The 21,646-nt window shown below is 46.2% G+C and overlaps 1 protein-coding gene across 1 annotated transcript in view; it reads right to left on the reverse strand.

The window, feature by feature from the left end:
• PTK2B (protein tyrosine kinase 2 beta) overlaps positions 1 to 21,646 on the reverse strand; it is a 117,427-nt gene that overhangs the window by 51,902 nt on the left and 43,879 nt on the right. Inside the window, exon 2 of the mRNA XM_090289056.1 lies at positions 4,669 to 4,906. Within this exon, the coding sequence (XP_090145182.1) occupies positions 4,669 to 4,869 (201 nt within the window). The 5' untranslated portion in view covers positions 4,870 to 4,906. The remainder of the gene's footprint in view (positions 1 to 4,668; positions 4,907 to 21,646) is intronic.

Genomic DNA, 21,646 nt, shown 5'->3' on the forward strand with positions numbered 1-21,646 from the left:
CAAGTGTAAATATACTTTAAAAAGAAAAAGGAGACTTCCGGCCAAGATGGAGGCCTAGACTGACATGCTTCATTTCCCTTCACAACTAAGAAGGACTACAACTACCACAAAACCAGAAATAACCAGAAGTTCTAGAAAATAAATGGAAGTCCAACGTATGAAGTTATAAAGAAGTGATGCTCATCCAGACGGGTAGGAGGGGTGAAACGGGGGCGGAGAGGACAAGCTGTGCTGGTGGTGGCAGCAGTGGCGATGGTGGTGGGACAGCAGTAAGCACAGACACCCATATTTAAGGGGAGGCGAAAAGCACCTGAGGAACACCCCAAGCTGCAGACCAGAACTGTCAGCTCGCGCCGGGGAAGGCAGACCCCCATTGCCTTGGACTGTGAGGCTCAGAGGGGGTGGGGACGGAGGAGGAGGCTCCTGGTCTCTCAGCGGAGAGTGAACAGCAGGAATCCATCTTGGACCCCCACCCTCACATAAAACGCCACAGTGTGGTGAGAAGGGTTGCCCAGTTGTGATGAGTGCATGGGGCTCCACCCCCTATAGCATAGGAGTTGTGACAGCCCTGTCCAGGAAGCAAAGGGAAACACAAAACTGTCAGGATGGCACAGATCATGATAGAGATCCTGGTGACACAGCTGACCAGACAGCAAATATCTAATCTAATGAAGCAGCAGATAGGAAATCTTTCTGAGGCTCAGCTCAGAGCTTTGGTTATAAAAATGCTTACAGACCTGACAGAAGGTCTTAAATAAGACAGGGAAAGAATGAAGGCTAGTCCTGCTGAAATGAACAAAAACACATATGAAACTAGTGGTGAGGGAAAGAAAACCAGGGATCAAATCAACAAATCGGAACACAGGGAAGGAAGAGTCAACCAGTGCAGGAAGAGGAAATGAGAAGTGAGGAAAATGAGGGGAGGATCAGAAACCTATGGGACAGCTATACGCGGGCCAACATCCAAATCACAGAATTGCCAGAAGGTGAAGAAGAAGAACTAGAAATGGAAAAATTATGTGAAAATATAATGAAGCAGAACTTCCCTAACTTGGGGAAGGAAATAGACTTACAGGTCCAGGGAGCACAGAGAGTTCCAAAAAACTGGACCCAGAGAGAACCACACCAAGACACATTATAATCAAAATGTCAAAAATTAAGGATAAAGAGAGAATCTTAAAAGCAGCAAGAGAGAAGAAGAGAATCATGTACAAAGGGGTTCCAATAAGACTATCAGCTGATTTCTCAAAAGAAACTCTGCAGGCAAGAAGGGACTGGCAAGAAATATTCAAAGTAATTAAAAGCAAAAACCTACAATCATGATTATTCTATCCAGCAAAGCTGTCATTCAGAATAGAAGGACAGAGAAAGTGCTTCCAGGACAAAGTAAAACTGGAGGAGTTCATCAGATCCAAACCACTGTTATATGAAATGTTAAAGGGACTTGTTTAGAAGAAAGAGGATCAAAACTATGAACATTAAAATGAAAGCTGTATCACAACAACCAACAACAGAAGCTAGGGAACCGAAACAAAGGCAAACTAAGTAGGCAACAAGAGTGGGAAAAGAATTATAAGTATGGGAAACATTATGGGGGGAGGTCAGGAGGGAGGGGGAAGGGGGAAAAGGGAGGGAGATGGTACAGGAATTAAGAAGCATAGTAGGAGGGAGTGGAGTAGACAGGAAGATGTTGAGAAGAACTATATGCACAACCAATGGGCATGGACTAAGGTGGGGGGGACAACTGGAGAGGCAGGGGTCACTGGGTAGAGGGAAACAAAGGGAAAAGAAATTGGAACAACTGTAACAGCATAATCAATAAAGCATATTTTTTTTAAAAAAGAAGAACATTTGAACTTTATTCTATGGGCAATTAGAAACCCTTGGAGATTTCCTGAGCAGGGTAACAATCTAATACTTACACAATCAATAGCTTCCAATGATTGAGCTCCTACTATATATAGCCACTTTTCATCTATCATCTCTAATCCTTACAACAAGGCCACATATGGGCATGATATCCAATGAGGAGACTGAAGCCAGGTTGGTTAAGCATTAGGTCTAAGGCCTACCCTGGCTGGTTTGGCTCAGTGGATTGAGCGTCGGCCTGCGAGCTAAGTGTCGCTGGTTCGATCTTCCAGTCAGGGCACATCAGAGAAGGAAAACTCTGACTCCAAAAAACCTCCGCTGCCTTGCGGCATACCTCTTCAGGGGAAAGGCTAAGGGAGTGAACCCCGACAGAAAATCCGGAGCCAGAGTCCCTAAGGCGGTTTGACGTTGTAGTCAACACCGGCAACTCCTGCAGCGCACCTGAAGCCAAGCTGTATTGACTCCATCTTTCCCTTGGACCCTTCAGCTGCGAAGAGAGGGGGGGTCTGCTGCATGGGCAACAGCAGACCCTCCATATCACCCTGTCCAGGCTCTGTAGCTTCAGCTTCACTGGAGAGGACACTCCAGCGTCATCGCAAGATGTCGATTCAACACGGGAGGAGACAGATACCGTGTCACTCCCGAGTCGGACTGCACAGCCATTCTCGGCGGTGCAGATAGACTCTTAAGAAGCTACACCATCGTCTCTCGAGACGGACGGCTGCCAACGACGAGGTCTAAGGCCATATAACCTATAAGCAGAAAGCAGTATTTGGCTCAAGCTCTAGGTGGCTTTAAAGCCATGGCCATTTGCAGTAAACAGGTGACATTTTGCTTGCAGGATTAGAAACAGGAAAAACCAGAAGGCTTGGGCATAAATTCCTAGAAAGCCAGCATATCTTTCTTTGTTCTCCACCTCTGCTATCATACCCCTCCAGATAATGCCTTGGGTGCTAGCCATTCTTCTTAAACTCGGGTCTCATTGCCCTTTTGGTAGCCTGTTGTGTTTTTTTCCTTAAACATCCAGCAAGACATCAGACAGCTCCAGGAAAGTCTCTCCCCTGCTTAAAAAATGTATGCCTGAACAAGTCCAAATTTCTCAACCTGATATTCTAGGCCCTCCCTTATCTGCCAGCAACTTTTCCTTCCTCATCTTGACTTTAGACACTTTCCTAAATATAAGCCATGCTCCAGCCTAACCGAACTACTCACTGTTGAGTAGCCTCCCTGCCTTTGTTCTTGCTGTTCCTTCCTCGTGGACAGCCCTCTGCTCTCCACAGAGCTGCCACTTCAAATATGTCTGTCCTTCAGGTTGGTCCCTTTTCACTAACTCCACAGAACATATCCTGATCTGGGCATCCAGACACTCTCTGGTTTTCATCAAAAAGGCAGGGAGGTGCCCCCAAACTTGGAAGCCGGGTCAGCTTCTGAAAGTGACTCCAGTAAAACCCACAACAAGTGGCATCAGTTATCTGTAAAGACGATACACCCCAAGGAAGACTCAAGAGGTAGAGGGTTAAAGAGATATAGAAATGTCCTCCTGGGAGAAGATGTCCAAACTCACACGCCAAGTACACAATTTTACCTGCATATCTGGGACCATGAGATGAGCAAGTAAGGCCCTAATCAAATAAGTTACAGGAAACAGAAGGAATAACCAAACCATAATCAATAGTGATAACTCTCCAAGGCAGTGACCTAATCAATTACTCTGGTGTGTTGAAGCATGTCATGTGCTGTAATAGATGGAAGGCAGCCAGGCAGACAGACATGCAGAGGGTGCTGCTGGCACCAACCGGAAAAGATACTCACTGAGTTTAGGGGATACTGACTCTTAGGACTGGGGGAAAATGGGTAATGAGAGGACTGGAAATACTCCATCCAACTTTCCCAGACCTGGTTAGTTTTCCCAAATGTCCCCTGCTTCCTCTGTTCAAACTACCATCCCACGAAGCAACGTTTTGAGAAACAAATTGGCTTTCTTTTGCATCATCAAAAAGGAATATTTTGGGCAGTAAAATGGGGATGTCTTCATTGTATCTAACCTCACAGGGTCATTGGGAAAATTCAGTGAGATAATGTACAGAGGAATTGATCCAGGCTATAGATAGTAATTGTTCAATAAATGCAGCCACTTAAGTCAATCACTGTATTGTAACTCTGTTTCTGATCACAAGTTCTTATATGTTTGGTTAAGCTGAACTGGCTTCCTGGTGTCTAGGTGTCCTGATAGCAGTGGGCACTCGGACTTGCAAAACAGATTCCATGATGCTGGATGAGAATAAGCCAATTGAAGTATTGTCTCAGAAAGGGCCTGCCAACCATTCACCTGTTCTAGGGCATCTCTAATTCATTATCATCCTCTAAATGCCCCCACCAGCTCCTGGGTCTAAGCACCCAGCACATGTCTTATGCCATTTTTGTTCTATTTCAATTCCGTGTATCTCTCTAATTCCATTTCCACCAGAGCGTAAACTCTTTGAGGGTGGAAACTCTTACATTTCTTACAGAGATTCAAATGTCATATGTGTTTAAGGAGTTGAAATGAGTTGAATCAAAGACCAAGCAAATGATCTGGGGTTCTAACGAAAACTATAAAATCTGTCCCCCAGGCTACTAGTGAAGTGGGCTGCAGACTCCTTGAGAGGAAGCCTGGCTCTGCAGGCTGAGAACTTCTCCCTCCCAGGGGTGGGTACAGGGAAGCTTGCTAAGATGAAGGAGAGCCACTCAGCTGCCCAGGAAGGAGAGGGAAAAACAGACAAACACACAGACAGAGCAGGCACCGCCTGCCGCACTCACCTGGATCTCAGTCTGCACAGTGCATTTAACCAGTTTGAAGTTTTTTCCGGGGTTGAAGCTGTTGCCATAGAAGCAGACCTTGAGGATCCGCACGTCTTCCTTTTCCACATCTACTGGCACCACCATGGGCTCTGGAGGGCCTTCCAGCCGACCTAACGTGCCCACCTTCACTCGGCTCAGGGGCTCGGACACCCCAGACATCCTCTCAGACAGCAGCTAGGACCAGCACATCGCAGTCCTGTGGAGACAGCAGAGGGACAGGTCTGAAGCAAGTCCGTGTAGGCCCACATGCCTCACCTCCCCCCGCCCACCCCCCGGGACAGCATGCACCAAGCTGAGACCCACGCAAACAACGCATTCTCCCATTCCCAGAAACCTCTCTGAAAGAAGGCACTGGGATTGACTGACTGGGGAAAGCTGAAGCAAAAAGGATCATTTTGCATAAACATCCAGGTATGAAACCCAGACCTCAAACTCTCAGGCTGTAAGCGCTCTCTTCCAGAAGCCCCTTCTCTCCATTCCTTTTCTCCTCCCACACTGGCTCCTAGGCAAGGGGCCCATACTTTGCAAACGAAGCTGTGAGAGGAGGCGGCCACAGCATGCTTCCAAGGCACAGCTGAGCAGAAAAAGCAAAGAAGACTGTGGAAAATAGTAGGGGAGAAGCAGGGACAGGGGGAAAAACTAAGAAGAAACAGAATGGGAAAATGGGTGGCCTGGAGGGAGAAGACAGGAAAGGGCCCAGGTTGGAGGAGAGGAGGCCAGGCTAACAGCTGACAGCTTTGTAAGCTGCCAGCCTGAACACTCTGGGCAGGAAGCCTCAGTCCAAGGAACCCATCATACAGTACATCATTCACTGCATGTAGGAGAATTCAAGAGGAGCATCTCTCCTCCAGCTGCCCAGATAGAGAGATCTTTCTGTCAATGGGAGGGGGCTGGACTAGGCCCCTAGAAGACCCACCTAGTTCTGATGACAGTTTGGTTGACACTTATATGGACAATAAGAATCCTAGGAATATTTAGTTCACCCTGAATCTCAGCAAAGCTGGTCCTTGTGACCCAACACAACACTGTTGGGTTTACCCCTCACTGGTCTAAAGCAGGAGTGCTGGAAGGAAGCAGCGGACGTTCTATCTCCAGAGGCATGATGTCAACCTTAACTCCACATTAAGCTCCTCTGGGAAGGTTTTAAGAAATCCTAAATGCAGGCCCTATGTTCAGAGATTACCATTGAGTTGGTCTGTGGGGAGGCCTGGAATTGGTATTTTTAAGTTTCCAAGGATTTTTCTAACATTCTGTCTGGATTAGGAACCACTATTCTAGACTAAGCTTTGCTCTCATTCTGAACTCGTACTTACAGAAAGATGTCTCCCTCCTAACAAAAGACTGGGGGGACATTTAAGGGGACATTCCTAGGCCAGAAGTTAGGGACAAAAGATGCAGTTGGCAATGTTAAAATACAAATGTGGAGTCAAATAGTTTAGAAGTGGAAGCAAAGTCTGTGTTCATTCCATCACACTGTGCTGGGTACTAGAAAGGAAGATGCACACACATAGTCATTAGCTTTCTTTGGAGGAAAAAAAATGTGTATTAGGAGACATGAAAAGGAGGCGGTGAGGACAAGGGAAGGAGCAGGGCATGTCCTTTCCATTGGGATCAGGCAGACAATGAGCCCAGCAATAAATAGCCTGAATCCACAGGGCAGCCAGAATTTGGGACAAGACAGATGGAGAAAAGAACTTCCAGTTTGTTTTATTACAGAGACTAATATGAATATTCTAGAAGTATCCTTCATTTCTCAACAAATATCTTCTAAGCATGTCCTAAGTGCCAATACTCTGCTATGTAAAGGACATGTACTTAAGTTTCCCCAGACGCTCAATAGGGACTTCAGAGGAAATGGCTTGAGAGTAAAGCCACTAGGGGAATGAAAAGTGTATAGCAGGGAGGTAAAATGGCCAAAAGAAGGTTATCAATTGAGTTATCATCACTTGGGCAACTGCCCAGTAATTCCATAGAGCAAGCCACTCCTCCCAGGGAGGAAGGGGTCTGGGCATTTACATTCCACTTCTTACAGTCAGCATTCCCAGCATTGCAGCCAGTTCTGCACAAGGGCAGCATGGACTCAGGAGCCAGAGAACATCTTCAGGCACAAAGATGCAAGTGCTAGCACTGAGAAGGAAGCAGAAAGATACAGAAATGACCAGGCCCAAGGGACTATCAGAGGGAACAGTGACAGATCTGCTACAGGATGTGAAAATGAGGCAAGGGTGTCCTGCCCCTGAAGAGTATACATTCTATATAGACCTAAAGAGGCACAGGAGATACACAGGTAAGTCAACAACACACACAGATTCAGGATCTGCTGTGTCTACTGAGCTAGGTGTCCCATGACCCCTGGCTTCTGTTTGTATGAACTAGCTTTCAGGCAGGGCAGGGCCTCCATGAGGCAGCTTTGTGAAAGAGGTATCTGGGGTAGGGAGAAAATGGATTGGCAAAAGGCATCGTTCCCCAGGGACTAGTTCCTACTAATGGAAGCCAGGGAGTCTGCATTCCAGAGGTCATTTGGAAACCAGGGGCATAATCAGTGCCTGTCATGTTGGCTGATGGGAACATGAACTCAGAGCTGGAAAGAAGAACGTTATATTCATGTCTGCAGGTTATACCATGTGGCTTCTAGGCATTCACAATGAAAGGGATAGAGGGTGCCATTTGGGACATGTCCTCCTGGCCCAGGTAGCCTTTTCAACCAAATGGTGCTAGTGCCAATGAGCCAATGGGAGACCCTCCAGGGACTCCGTGAAATGCCAGGGAAGAGTGTAAGAGAGAACAGTCGCATAGAAATAAGATGTCAGTAAAATTCAAGAGATCTGACTGGTGCAATCTAAGAAGCCCTGTTTGCACACATTATGTGCATCATTTCCTGAAGAGAAGAGTGAGGGAGATAAACCCTCTCTGAAAGGCAGAACACGGGAGCAGAGATAGAGCAGGAGATTAGAAAGAACATTGGCCTGGGAGAGAGGCGAGGGCAAAGTCTTGGGTAGGGAAAGGTATTAGACCCCCCCCACACACAGTGTTTTTAAACCTGTGCAGTTACAGCCAACAGTGCAATGAAATGTGGCGCTTTTCTAAACTTGAGGAACCAAGAAGATATAAACACGTAACAAGGACGTGGAGCAACAGGAACTCTCATTCATTGCTGGCGCAAACTCTGAAAGACAGTTGTGCGGCTTTTTACAAAACTAAACATGCTCTTATCATACCACCCAGCAACCATGCTTCTTGGTATTTACCCAAAGGAGGTGGAAACTTATGTCCACACAAAAATCTGCAGATGGATGTTTATAGCAGCTTTATTCATAATAATTGCGAAAACTTACAAGCAACCGAGATGCCCTTCAGTAGGTAAATGGATAAATAAACTGTGGTACATCCAGACAGTGGAATATTATTCCCTGTTAAGAAATATGCTCTATTAATCCATAAAAAGTCATGGAATAATCTAAATTGTACATTCTATGAGTTTGGACAAATGTACAACACCAAGAGTACAACTCCAATGTAAACAATGAACTTTGGGTCATTATGATATGTCAATAGAGGTAGGTTCATACCTACCACTCTGGTGGGGATGTCAATAGTGGGAGAGTCTGTCTGGCTGTGGGGGCTAGGGGGATGTAGGAAATCCATATACCTTTCTTTCAATTTTGTTATGACCCTAAAACTATTATTTAAAATAAATTATTAAGAAAAAAATGTAATGCTGAGAAACCACAGCATGATAGTTGACCCCCTGCCCAGCCTTCACAGGGTCTAGCCCACTCGAAGGCCGTCCCTACCCCAGCCCTGACCAAAGAGAAATGCTCATATTGTATGTCTAGCCAAGCACAGCCCACCCAGAGTGATGTGCTGGCCATCACCAGCATGCCTGAAGGACACTAGCCTCTCATCCTCATCAGTTTTCCCTGGCCCTTGATCCAGGAGCCATTGTTCATGGTGGTCAACACAGCTCCAGTTGAAATAATTCAGCCACGTCATGTCAGTCACCCGGAATCCATCTTTACCTTCAGCCTGATGCAAGTTCCTCAGGTCTGCCTTTAGTTCTGTGCAACAGTCACTTTGGGCTATTTATTTCCAAAATAATTACAGTTTTAAAACTTTAAAACAAACACACGTTCTGTTCTGGGTTTTTTTTTTTTTTGCACAGCTGTCCTGGGAGATGGGCAGGGATGATTATACCCATGTCCAGATGAGAAAACATACTCAAGAAAGTTTAGGCCATCTGGTGCAGGATTCACACTTCTTGAACAGCAAACTTGGATCCCAAAGCAGATTCCAATCCAACTTCAAAGTTTTTCCCACTTTCCTTTCTTTCTTTCAAGAAAGTAGTATCTCTTGATACTGCCAAGTTTGGCACAAACTCTCTGCAAGAAGAAATTGATAATCCCAGCACTAAATATTCCCAGTCCATGAAGAATCCTGAAGTCCTCTTGGCTTAGAAAACATAGCCCCCTCCCAAGCTAGGACTTACTCATGTGATCACAAAATCCTCTGACCTGAACTTGTGAGCCAAAAGCCCTGCCCCTTTCTCCATTCCAGACCTAGACCTCCAGGCTGGCAATCCCTACTCCCTGCACCCTGGCCTGTCCCAGACCCAATAAGCAGTGTCAGAGAGTGCATCCCGCCACACCAGCAAAAACCAGGCTCTGAGCCATCATGGACTCTGGCTTGCCTCCCAACTCCCCAGATTGGCCTAAGTCAGTCAAAGAATAACAAACACAAGGAAATAGGCACAAATTAAAACAGGAAAAGTTTTGATTGGCTATGTGAGAACATCTTGGCCCAAACTTGCAATGGGTACTAAGAAAGGCTATACAATCCCTGAAGTCTTCAGGAAGAAAATAAATGACACTCTTCCTGAATGGTAAGACATTCACTTGCCTGAAGGAGGTGGGACTGAAGCACAATTTGAGTCCCATCAGTCTCTGGTTTGTCACTGTACCCAGGGCTGTGTCCCTGGCGTGGGAAGATATCAGGGTTACAGGGGTCAATATCCCAGAAAAGTACAATCTTGCACTTGAAGATATTGTAGGGTTATGTTATTCTGCAGGCCAGTGAATGTATGTAAGTAATCTCTAAGTCTCTAGAGAAGTTTTGTAGGATTGTAATGTTAACCTCAGACCTTAAGAGAGGAAACTGAGGCCTAGCAAGGTGACTGTCCAGATCACACCATTATTAAGTGGCAGGGACTTAAGGCCACCAAGTTATCTAACTCTGAAGTCTTTGGGGAGTAACATTCCAGACCGGTGTGGCATTGCCGCCCTGAGGGCACGAGTTTTAAACTCAGATTCGATGAATCAGATGTGTGTGCACCTTCTCCCATGACACCTTTATGACTAATTGTCCCCTTTTCATTCTCCCTTAAATCCAGGGCATAACTTTCAATCCTCAAGACAGTATTTTACCTTTGAGATTCTCAGCATCTGCTCTCACATCTGGTTTCCCAAGAGGCCAAGCTTCAATGTCAATTGCCAAAGACAAAAGGGCTGGAGTCATAGCTATCCTGCCATCATGCTTTGGAGTTAGTGCCCAGGTCTGCTACTGACTAGCTCTGATGCCTTAAGACAGCAGGCCATATGGGTCAGAGTTCCCAAACAGCGGTAGGTATGTGGGCCATGGCCTTTGATGGTATTTCCCATGTCCATGGCAAAATGAAAAAAATAAGGACACTGTAGAGAATTCACCATAAAGCTCAATGTATTCCATTTGAAGGGCAGTCTTTCATTCTAACATTATATCTTTCCATGTTTGGGGGCAGGTTTCCAAAGTCCGTTAGCTAATAAAATGACAACAATATTCTTTGGAAATTGGCAGTTAAGCTTGGCCTCTTGGGGAACCAGACATGAAAGTGGACACTGGGAGCCTGAGGCTAAAAATGCATTGTCTCCAGAATTGAAAGTTCTGCCACTTAACGGTTATGTAATCTGGACAAGGTCACCCCCCAAGGCCTCGGTTTCCTCTCTTGAGGTCTGAGGCTAACATTACTTATCCTACAGAAATTTCTGGAGAATCAGAGATTACTCGTGTCAACTCCCTGGCACATGCATTTTTTAAATGCCTGTGACTTGGCAGAAGAAAGAATCAGAAACCCAATACCAGTTCTCACTTTTAAAAAATTAAACTGGCCTGGTAAGTCCAGGATCGGGTAGTTGTGGCAGCCCCTTCTGTCTCGAGTTTTCTGACACCTGCCTTCCTCCATCCACCTACCCACCTCCACCTCCTCCGCTGCCCACACATAGGGCCATCGTCTGTCCCGAGGACGCCACAGATGTGTGGAAGGAAGCCTCACAGCAACTTCAAAACACCAGCCCTTTGGATCTCACAGAAGCCAGAATGTCACAAGACACACTTTATTTCCACTCCATCTCTGAGTCACTTCCTCTTGCTGTTTCCACATCAACAAAATGGGGAACACTTGCCTTTCCTCTGCAAAGGCGAGCTGAGAGCAGCCACTTAACTACTTGGCAGTGACCCTGAAGTCTTGGGGGGCCAGGACTGCATTTCTGCACAAGCTGAGCCCTAGTGGCTCCACGCAGCATGTCCACCCCTGCCCAAGCCCTTTTGGTCCCCAGCTCCCATGGGACCAGCATCCTCCCTGTTCTGGAACCGCCCGATCTATCATTTGGCTAACCCCTTCCCCTCCTCTCAAGTACCCTTCCCCATTACCTTGCAGGGGGAGGAACCAGAAAAACTGTGATTATTGCCAGCTATAATCCAATGTCATTCAAAAACACTCAGCGAGACTCTAGCACACTTTCAGCCGACCACCCCTTGCACACATTACCCACTCGGGATCATTTTCTTGCCTGGACCTGCCAACCCTGAGGTCAGCTGACCTGGGGCTGGTTTTCAGGGGGCAGGAGGGGAGAAACAGGGACATATTACTCATCCTTCCTTGTTCATGGAACCTTTGTCCTCCTCACTAGTTTAAGAACTTGATCCCTGCAGCTGGGATCACAGTTCCTATGTGACCTCTGGCCTCTACTGCTTCTCCCATCCTTCAGAAAAATCACTCACCTTACTCCTTATTTGCCAGTGCATGAGTGATTTTGGCTGGTCTATTTTTCACCCTTTCTTCTTTCTCTCTCCCTCAGCCACTCCCCAACCCTTCCCTTCCTTCTTCCACTTTCCCCCTCTCCCTCCTCCCTCCTCTCTTTGCTTTCCTCTTTCCTTGCTTTTCTTCTCCCCTTCCCCTCTTTCCGCCTTCCTCCTTTCCTCTATGCCTCCCCCACCCTACCTTCTATGTCGGGGCAAGGGGCATGCCAGACTCGGAGCATACAAAGATAAACAGAAGAAGGTTCCTGTCCACCAGAGACTCATAATCCAGTAAAGAGGAAAAAGATGAAAACAAACAGCCTGAACATAATATGGGCTGATACAGGTCTAAGCTCGGTGCCAGAGGAGCTCAGAAGAGAACTTGTAGGAGCCCTGGGAACTCAGGAAAAGGGGACCCAGCAAGATGGGGAAACCAAATGACCTGATGTAAGGCTGCCAAGGAAGGTGATAAGGGCTTGTTGGGAAATGAGATGAGACAGTGGCAACATGCTAAAGAATTTGACCTTTACCCCGTGGAGAAGCAGATTTTCATTTAAAAAAATACATACGTAATTCTAGCCATAGGCAGAGGCACAGGCATGAGCTAGGAGACGGCAGGAGCAATTCTAGGGAAGGACATAATATGTTTCACAGCAATCCAGGGGAATTGTGACTTGATTTGTAGCATTTGCCAATCGCTCTGGTATAAATTCTTCCATTATTGCTACATTTGAGTTAACCTCACTGAAAGACAGCAAGATATAAGGTGCACGAAAGCACAGAATTGAAGATGTGTTCCTCCCTCCAAGGATCTACTGTTACTACCCAATCTCCTAAAGCTTGTAATTTTCAAAACCACACTCTTTGTCATTTTTAACCCTAAACTAAATTGTTCTCCAACCTCTCCACTTCAAGTCATGGTCTCAAACTTTTTTTCCCTCTCCCAGCCTTTAACTCCAGTGAATCTCATTTCCCTCACTGTGTGCATTATAGAGTTGGCTGTTGAGCAGGGAAACTTGGTATCATGATGAATCAACACTTTAGTTGGGTATTTGACTGAGTTCTTCCCCATTTTCCTAGGAGGTTAATGAGAAACCAGATGATAAGGAGGTGGGTTCATAACTGGTCAGATGGTCTCTCCACATGGCTCCTGATCAAATGTCCATAGTAAGCTGACGACTGACTGTTGTTTTAATAGGCCCTTGTTCACATCTTTTAATTTGGCATTAAGGAGTTTGTGGTTATCAGACAAGAAGCACCAAGTTGAGCACAGGATTAGGAGAGACTGTGACTTTCACTACAGACCACAAAGAGCTCCCCAAGTCTATACAGGCTAGCAAGCCAGGCCAAGTGTTACAAAATACAACTTGTGAAATGGGATGAATGTGAAGTTCGTCATGAAGATTTTTTTTTTAAATCTTCCCCAGACTGGGATGAGGAAGATGTGGCTTAGCAACGACATGGGTATTTTTTAAAATAGGGCTTAAGCTAACCGTAAACTCAGTTAGTCACTATGATATGGCTGCCAAAGTTCATGCAGTGTTGGGGTTACCAGCATATCTTTAAAATAAAAATGGTGGTTTCCCCTGGGGCTCTGCAGAGACATGACCACATCTACGCACTGCCAGTCCAGGACCTCACGGTTGGAGAGAATGTGTTCTAGAGTAAGGACATTCAGAGCCCTCTGTGACTGGGGACTTTGTCACATGATATAGATCCTGAAAACTCAAGGGACAGGGGAGTTTTGAAAAGTGATGACAAGATTGCTGGTTTTAAATGGTTGTAGGACCACCATGCAAAAGATGGACCCAACTTCTTCATCCAAGTCAAAAAAAATTTTTTTTAAAGTGCAACGGACAGGAGGGAAGAGGGTCTCTGTCTGCAGAATGCACACTGTGTATCTTTCTTGAGTGTTGGTCTCCTTGTTATCTTGCTGATGTCCAAGGCAGATGTCAGTTCCACGTGGAGGATGAGGAAAAGTGACTGAGCAGCTTGCCTAGGGTCACCTTTGTTAAGTGGTGGAGGCACGACCAGATCTCAGATATCCCATCTGAGCCCAACAGACCCCGCCTCCAGCCCAAGTTCCCCCAGTGAGCCCACCCCCTGGGCTCTGTGTCCACACAGCAACGTTACTTCCGTGCCAAACAGGAATGCTTAGAACACTGCCTTCCTGACATGGCCCCCAGAATTATGCTCAAACAGAAACTTAGGCATAAGCTCAGCAGTTTCTAGACATGCAGCACTAAAAGAAATATTGACTTTTTGATATATTAATATGCATAATAATGATGGCAACATAGAATTTTATTGTTCTTTTATGATACATTTAATAAACAGAAAAGATGACAATAAGAAACGAACTCAAGTAGTATTTTTTTACTAGAAAGTACAAACCCATGTCTAATGGTGCAGGTGTTGTTCCCTCATCTATTACCACCCTGAAAACAGCTAAACCATCCTCTTGAACAAGCTTGTCCACCTGCCAAGCCCCAATCTGCTACTCTTTGCAAATCCAGTATACACTACAAATTTGCTTTATGTAAACAGATATCAAAACCATTAAACATGATGCCGTCCCCATCTGTACACTGCAGCAATCAGCTTTCTTTTTAATATGAATTGGATAAAACAGCAATTTAGATGCCCCATCAAGCAAACAGGATGCCACCTATGTGTAAAAAGACTTGGGAAAAATTAAAAATAGATGGAAGAATCCTCAGCAGTTAAAAATGCTATGGAAAACAACTTTCAGATACCAGTACAAACTTCTGAAACAAGCCAAGATGCCAAGATAAAAATAATAAAATCTTTTGTTTATGCACCTGGAATGAAACTGATACAATGGCCAGTTGATTCAGAACTGGCTTTCTGAAGAGCAAGCTAGTTGAATATGTAACAACTCAAACGTGTTGACCAGGTCTCCCAACTTTGGGAAATTCCCCCACATATCTAAAGAGGTGGGTATGGATCACTTGCACGTAGATGTTCATAGTAAAATTAAATAGTAAGTTCAGAACAAAGTGCTCAGGAACCATTCTAAGCAATATCAATAATGATAAACTCTCTGATAACAATATGAGCAGTGATAATACATGAAAATGTTATATAAAAATGTTAAAAGAGAATGGAGTTAACCTAGTGATTATAACTACATAAAAATGATTCTATATTTAGAATTACATGCAATTAAGAGATCTTAAGTTCTTTTACTATTATATTGGTTATACTGTTATATATATTTTTAAGTGGCTTCCACAAAGATAGAAGCCAGCCCTATTTCTGTTCTCTACTTCTCGCTCCTCCTCCGATGCAGTCTTACTTTCTGGATTCTCCACGTAGCCCAGAGACTAGCCAGTTTTCTTACCCCAAAGCTAGACTAGAGAGCCAATATGATCCTGAAATTTAGATTTCTGAATCTTATCCAAAATCAGGATTAGAGTGAATAGGATAGAAAGCTATTGCAATGAAATCTGCTAAGAGAACCCTGGGACTATAGAAATTTATCTCAACTCCAGGCCATCTTCCAAGAGAGCAGAGGGACTGGCAATGCCTGGGGTGGGGTGGGGTCCTTGCCCCACTGTGACTTGATTTCCCCTCCATCTCTGAGATCCTGAACATATGTTCTCCTCCTTCCTCCTGTCCTGCATGCCTGTCAAAGGGCTCACTTCTGAGAGCTAACAGCAGTTAACACAGAGCTCTTCCCTAGACCAACCCTGGGCCAGCACTTCTCATGCATGATGAGCCCATTCAATCCTAATAACAAACCTACAAAGTAGGTAATGTTACCACCCATCTCACAGATTAGGCAACTGAGGCTGAGCAAAGAGACTTCCGGTAGGTCACACAGCAAGTAGAGAGCAGACCCATGCTTCAAACAAAGTCCGAGGGGCTCCAGGTGCGGTCGTGACTGCTACACCCTGCAATAATCTAGAGTCTGGGACTGCCCATGAAAGGCAGCCTTTGTCCATAGACCCCAGGGCTCTGGGTTCTCATGAAGAGAAGAATGGACTGTCGGATCTGAAACATCCCCTCAAACAGCACTTGGTCCCATGGCCTCTACACCTTGGCTGCATGCATGTGTCCATATAGGTATTGACAAAGCTTCTCTCCTTGACCAAATTTCAATCAGACTCCTCTGCTCAAATAGACCCAAACCTCAGCTTCTGCCTCTGTTCTTATAGAGTCCAGATTTAGCATGAATCCTTCTCAGTGGGTTTAGCCAGAATTCCCCACCTTCTATACCTAAGTATAATACAATTGCTATCTGATCAGATTTCTCACCTACACACACACACACACACACAGACACACACACACACACACACACACACACACACACACACACACACACACACACACACACCAGCCCTATCTCCTAGGGAATATTTGATTACCCTGGCCTGCCTTCAGCAAGAATCTGGTTAGGTCAATTTAGAAAAGAATTACCCTACCATCTTAGTAATTTTTCATCCACCCTACTCCTTAGCTATAAATCCCCACTTTCCCTTATTTTACTTAAATTTCTTCCCCCTACTGCAAAACCCCATTGTAGCAGTCCCCCAATAAAGTCTGCTTTACTGTTTTCTTAATGTGTCTGAATAATTTTTTAAACACTGTATACATATGTATATGGACATATCTCAAGCTTCAGTCCCACCCTAATGAATGGAGAGCTCAGGACCTGGGGCCCAGCCCTCTGTGTTTCTCAATAACACCCAGTTAATTCTGATACACAACCAGGGAGGGTAGAGAGCAGCTGGGTCAGCCCTTGTCTCACTGGTGAGTACTGGATTTCAGAGCCTGAAATGTGAGGACTCTGAGCTGGAACCCAGGCCTCCCACCCCCAGGGTGCTGGCTGACAAATACTCGGGGTAGTGACCCTTGTCGGTGAGTTTCAGTTTTTAAATTCAGGGCCTTCCTGGGTATCTTTGAGTTTCTGATTTCACAGCACAGTAGTGGTTTCTGTTTTAATTTTTTGATGTTACCAAAGCCCATTATGGGGAAATAGAGAAGAAAAAAACAACAGGTAGTTTCAGTTATTCAGAGCTCAGAAAATCAGAAAATTTGGGGGAACTCTGGTTGTTTACAACTCCAGCCATGGTAGTTCCGACGTAGGGTAACCCTGAGTGCAGCAGCAAGTAATTCCCCAGCTCATGCTTCTTCTCTCAAAATCTTCCCAACCACTACTCAAGCTGCGGTAGGGTTTTTTTTTTCTTTCCTGGTTAGAAAAACAAAATCTAAAGGGAAAATCCAACCCAAAATCTCCTGAGCCTGAAAAGTGGCAAAATTACTTATTCTTTGAAAAGAGCTATGGAAGAGGAAGGTCTCATCACAGACCCAAGGTCAGGCACCCAAAGCCAGGCCAGGAAAGAACTGATCCTGAGGGACCACTGTGGGCCACAATTTGATTAGGAAGCCCTGAGAATGAGAGGTTATGGGCAGATAGTTCTGCAATGTTCCATGAAAAGAAAAATAGAAAGAAAGAACATGGGAGGGAGGGGAAGGAAGGAAGGAAGGAAGGAAAAAGAAAGGAGAAGAAAAGAAAAGAAAAGCATGGTGTTTCTGAATAATTCTGTCCTTCTCACTCAGGTACAGAACTCCCCTCATAAATTAATTCCTGTCAGTCCTAAAGGTAATTGATAAGGAGACTCCTTAGGCACATGAAATTAAAGTAATATAAAAACTCCAAAGATTACATGCATACTTGCTACACAAATATGCTCCCATGGTTACAACTGGGTTGTATGCAGAAAAGGAACACAGAACATTCAAATGGCTGTGGTAGAGAGGTCATTAAGTTTTCCTTTTGCTGGGTTTGGTTTCAATGACAAATACTCCTCAAGAACCACTTTGGCCATCTCTACAGATACATTTGACCCAGACTCCACTACCTACCTTCAGCCCTAAGTACTTATATTCCCCGGCAGCCAGGCAGGGAAGTGGGGGGGGGGGTGGGGGGGGCATGGCGGGTATCAGAGTCCTGGGCTTTAGTTCTATAAAAATCATGAATCCAGCTTCTCCCCCTGTCGGATATACAGTAAGCCTATGTTTGGCATAACGGTCCTTGGCCCTTTTTACTTTAGCTCTTCTTTCATTGAGGTTTCTGAAGCACACAGGAAGTCTGAAAAAAAAAAAAAAACCTAACAGTAACCCATTTTTCCACAACTTCACCGCAGACAGGCAGGAGGGGGAGAGAGCATAGCAGGACCCAGAAAGCACCCTGCGGCTGCAGAAGGGCTAAGGGGGGTGAGCAAGAAGGGTCCAGTAGAAATGGGTGAGAGGGCAGAGTGGGGGTTACATCCAAGTTTTCAAGAGCCCCCAGAGGAACCAGGCCTATGACTTCTCTCCTTCTATGGACTGAGAATTTTCTTTTGAATCACATCCAAGTTCAATGTCAGAAAGATACTTAGATAACTTGGCCAAGTCACTTCACCTGTCGGGGCCTAAGTTTTCTCATGGAGAATGTGAAGGATTAAGTGAGAAGAACGTGTTTGCAACAACGTCTTAAGCATGAATATTTCAAACTGTTCAAAGTGATAAGCGGGTTCCTGAGGTGGTTTAATTCTCCATGTTTCGCTGAAAATGCTTCAAGTTTTGCAGAACCCCCCAAAACGCCTTTCAGTGGCCCTAAATTTCAGGTTAAAGCTACTAGAACAGATCAGCTGCTTCTCAAAGTCCCCTCTTGTATTTAAAATTCTGTGAGCTAGGCCCTGGCTGGTGTGGCTCAGTGGATTGAGCACTGGTCTGCAAACCAAGTGTTGTTGGTTCGATTCCCAGTCAGGGCACATGACTGGGTTGCACACCAGGTCCCTAGTTGGGGTCACATGAGAGGTAACCGCACATTGATGTTTCTCTCCCTCTCTTTCTCTTTTCCCCTCTCTCTAAAAACAAATAAGTAAAATATTTTTTAAAGTAAATAAACAAATAAATAAAATAAAATTCTGGGAGCTAAAATCATGAGCCCTGAGAGGCCCTGGGTCCTGAGAGAGGCATGAGGGCTGTGAGAAAGGAATTGTAGGGGATGGGGAAGTAGTTAGGAAGGAAAGAAAACAGAGGTAGAATATAGATAAGTGAGAAAACACAACAGCTAACATTATAAAGTCACAGATGGTGAGAACCAGAGCTGAAGGGACTAATAAATTATGTTTTTACTTCCTTCGTTTAGAGAAAACTGAGGTCAGAGTCATCAAAGCGGAAATCCTCACTGTGGGGACCAGAGCGGGACCCTTTGGTGGCGTGTAACCACATAACTAAAGGACCTGGGTCCTTATCAGAAGGCCCAGCTCACCCAAAGTAAATCCACTGGCACGTGCTGGAGTTCGGGTGACCCCTGTGGCCTAACTATGATGCCAACCAGATATAGAGTCAAACAGGGGAGGAGGCTTCTGTCTTCTGGAACCTTCCACACCTGCATCCAACACCTTCCTGCTCTGCCCACGGTAGACTGGCTTATTGGGAGATGCTTCTTCAGCCTGAGCCAATGTGCTCTCCTCCCCAGAAAGGGAGTCTACCTACCTTTTAATGGCAGTCTAAAGCAGATACACTCTCCCATTACACATGCAGTAACATGTGACAAGCTCACACAGCACTTGCCCTTTCTCCTTCCCCCTCTCTCTGGAGGTGTTGTTGGCCCCTTTATAGGTGAGGGGACCCTGGCTCAGAAAGGCACAGATCATTCCATACCAGGACCATCAGCCGCTCTACACATCAGCCGCTCAACCTCCAGACGTCTATAGTAATAATTTTGTATGGGCTACACTGCCATCAACCCTGGCTGGTTTAGCTCAGTGGATTGAGCGTCGGCCTGCGAGCTAAGTGTCGCTGGTTCGATCTTCCAGTCAGGGTACATCAGAGAAGGAAAACTCTGACTCCAAAAAACCTCCGCTGCCTTGCGGCATACCTCTTCAGGGGAAAGGCTAAGGGAGTAAACCCCCACAGAAAATCCGGAGCCGGAGTCCCTAAAGCGGTTTGATGTTGTAGTCAACACCGGCAACTCCTGCGGCGCACCTGAACCCAAGCTGTATTGACTCTGTCTTTCCCTTGGACCCTTCAGCTGCGAAGAGAGGGGGGGTCTGCTGCATGGGCAACAGCAGACCCTCCATATCACCCTGCCCAGGCCCTGTAGCTTCAGCGTCATCGCAAGATGTCGATTCAACACGGGAGGAGACAGATACCGTGTCACTCCCGAGTCGGACTGCACAGCCATTCTCGGCGGTGCAGATAGACTCTTAAGAAGCTACACCATCGTCTCTCGAGACGGACAGCTGCCGACGACGACGACACTGCCATCAGTGATGGCAGACACATCCAGGGGCCACGTAACCCCCCAGCAGTGGACTGAGAGAGCAGTCATACTCCAGGGCCTGCCCAGACTTGCCTGGCCAGAGCCTGCCCTGAAGCTCTCAGCTTCCTGGGTCGATACTTAGGTTCTTAGGATTTTAGAGCTGCATATGGGCACTGAAGGTCACACACCCCTGTACCTTCTCCCATGGCCTTGCAGTCACAGAGATGGCTCCTGCTCAATGCTCAGTCAGAACTGTGGTCTCTGCTCAACCTTGAGTTGAGGTGGCAACCACAACCCCCTTGGTCCCCACAGCATCAGCTGAGCAGCCTAACCTCCCACTCACGGGTTCTATTCTGGGCTGTCAACATCGCCATCACATCACCATCATTTGTCAAGAGCCTAATTGAAAATGGCTGTGCGCCAGGTCAGGGGAATAAAGAATCCAGAACACAGGCTTCCCTGCTTTCTGCAGCAGCCCATGGCCCTTCTGGGAACAAACAGGTCATAGGAACAAATACTGAACCAGACATGGATGGACACAGTACACTGAGTATATACAGCTGGGCTCACAAAGGTGGGGAGCAGGGCTAAGTGCGTAACTGGGGAGGGAGAGGCCACCCTGCGAGAGGCATGCAGAGCAGAGGGAAGAACACAACCCAGGAGGCTGGGTTATAGACATCCGATGCTGAAGCCCTAAACCCCAGGATCTCAGAATGGGACTGCATTTAGTGATGCGACCTTTAAAGTGGTGATTAAAGGTAAAATGGAACTGTTAGGGAGGGTCCTAATCCAAGAAGAGAAAACTTGGACACACACAGACACCAGCTGTTTGCAGAGAAAAGATCACGAGAAGGCAGCCCTGTGTAAGCAAAAAGAGTCCTCGGAAGAAACCAACCCTGCCAACACGTTGATCTTTGACTTTCAGCCTCCAGAACTGTGAGATACAAATGTCTGCTGTTCAAGACTCCCAGTCTGTGACCGGACTGACATAGGCAGGAGATCTGGGTTCTGGTTTCCATCCCTTCCCTACCCAGTAGCTGTGACCTTAAGAAGTAAGTCATTTTGGCTCTCTAGTCCCTCCTCAATAGCCTCTTCGGTGAGGTGCTAATGAATTACCCATGTGAACCAGCTCCAGTGACCTGAACAATGTAGGGTTTAGGTTGGAGTGGGTTTCTGAGATGATACAGTCTGAGGTTTCCAGTCTGGTGGTGACCCCTCAGGGGAAGACCGTTACAGGTGGCCTCCCCTGAGACTGTTGATCAGAACAAGCAGTGGGGCAAAGGGACAGGAATGGTTATTTTAACAGGAAGGATGACATACATCAGGTTGGGAATGACTGGATCACAGGTGGTAAGGCTGATGCCAGGGAGGGAAGTGAGCTGCGCAAGCCAGACACTTGGTGCAGGGCAAGGCTTGGACCTGCACCAGGCTTCTCATCCCAGGCTGCATCCACGTTCTACATCTTCCCTGTATGTCCAGGGCAGAGTAGGGGAGGTCAGGAGAGATGTTCTGGCAGGGACTGAGCTTTTGGCCCTTGGTCTCCCTGCTGCCCCCAGAATCCTGGAGGCTGCAGGTAGCGAGAGGCCTTCCCTTGGTCGTGTA

This window comes from Furipterus horrens, unplaced genomic scaffold, assembly GCF_987537825.1.
Source record: "Furipterus horrens unplaced genomic scaffold, mFurHor1.1.pri manual_scaffold_10, whole genome shotgun sequence".
NCBI lineage: Eukaryota > Metazoa > Chordata > Mammalia > Chiroptera > Furipteridae > Furipterus > Furipterus horrens.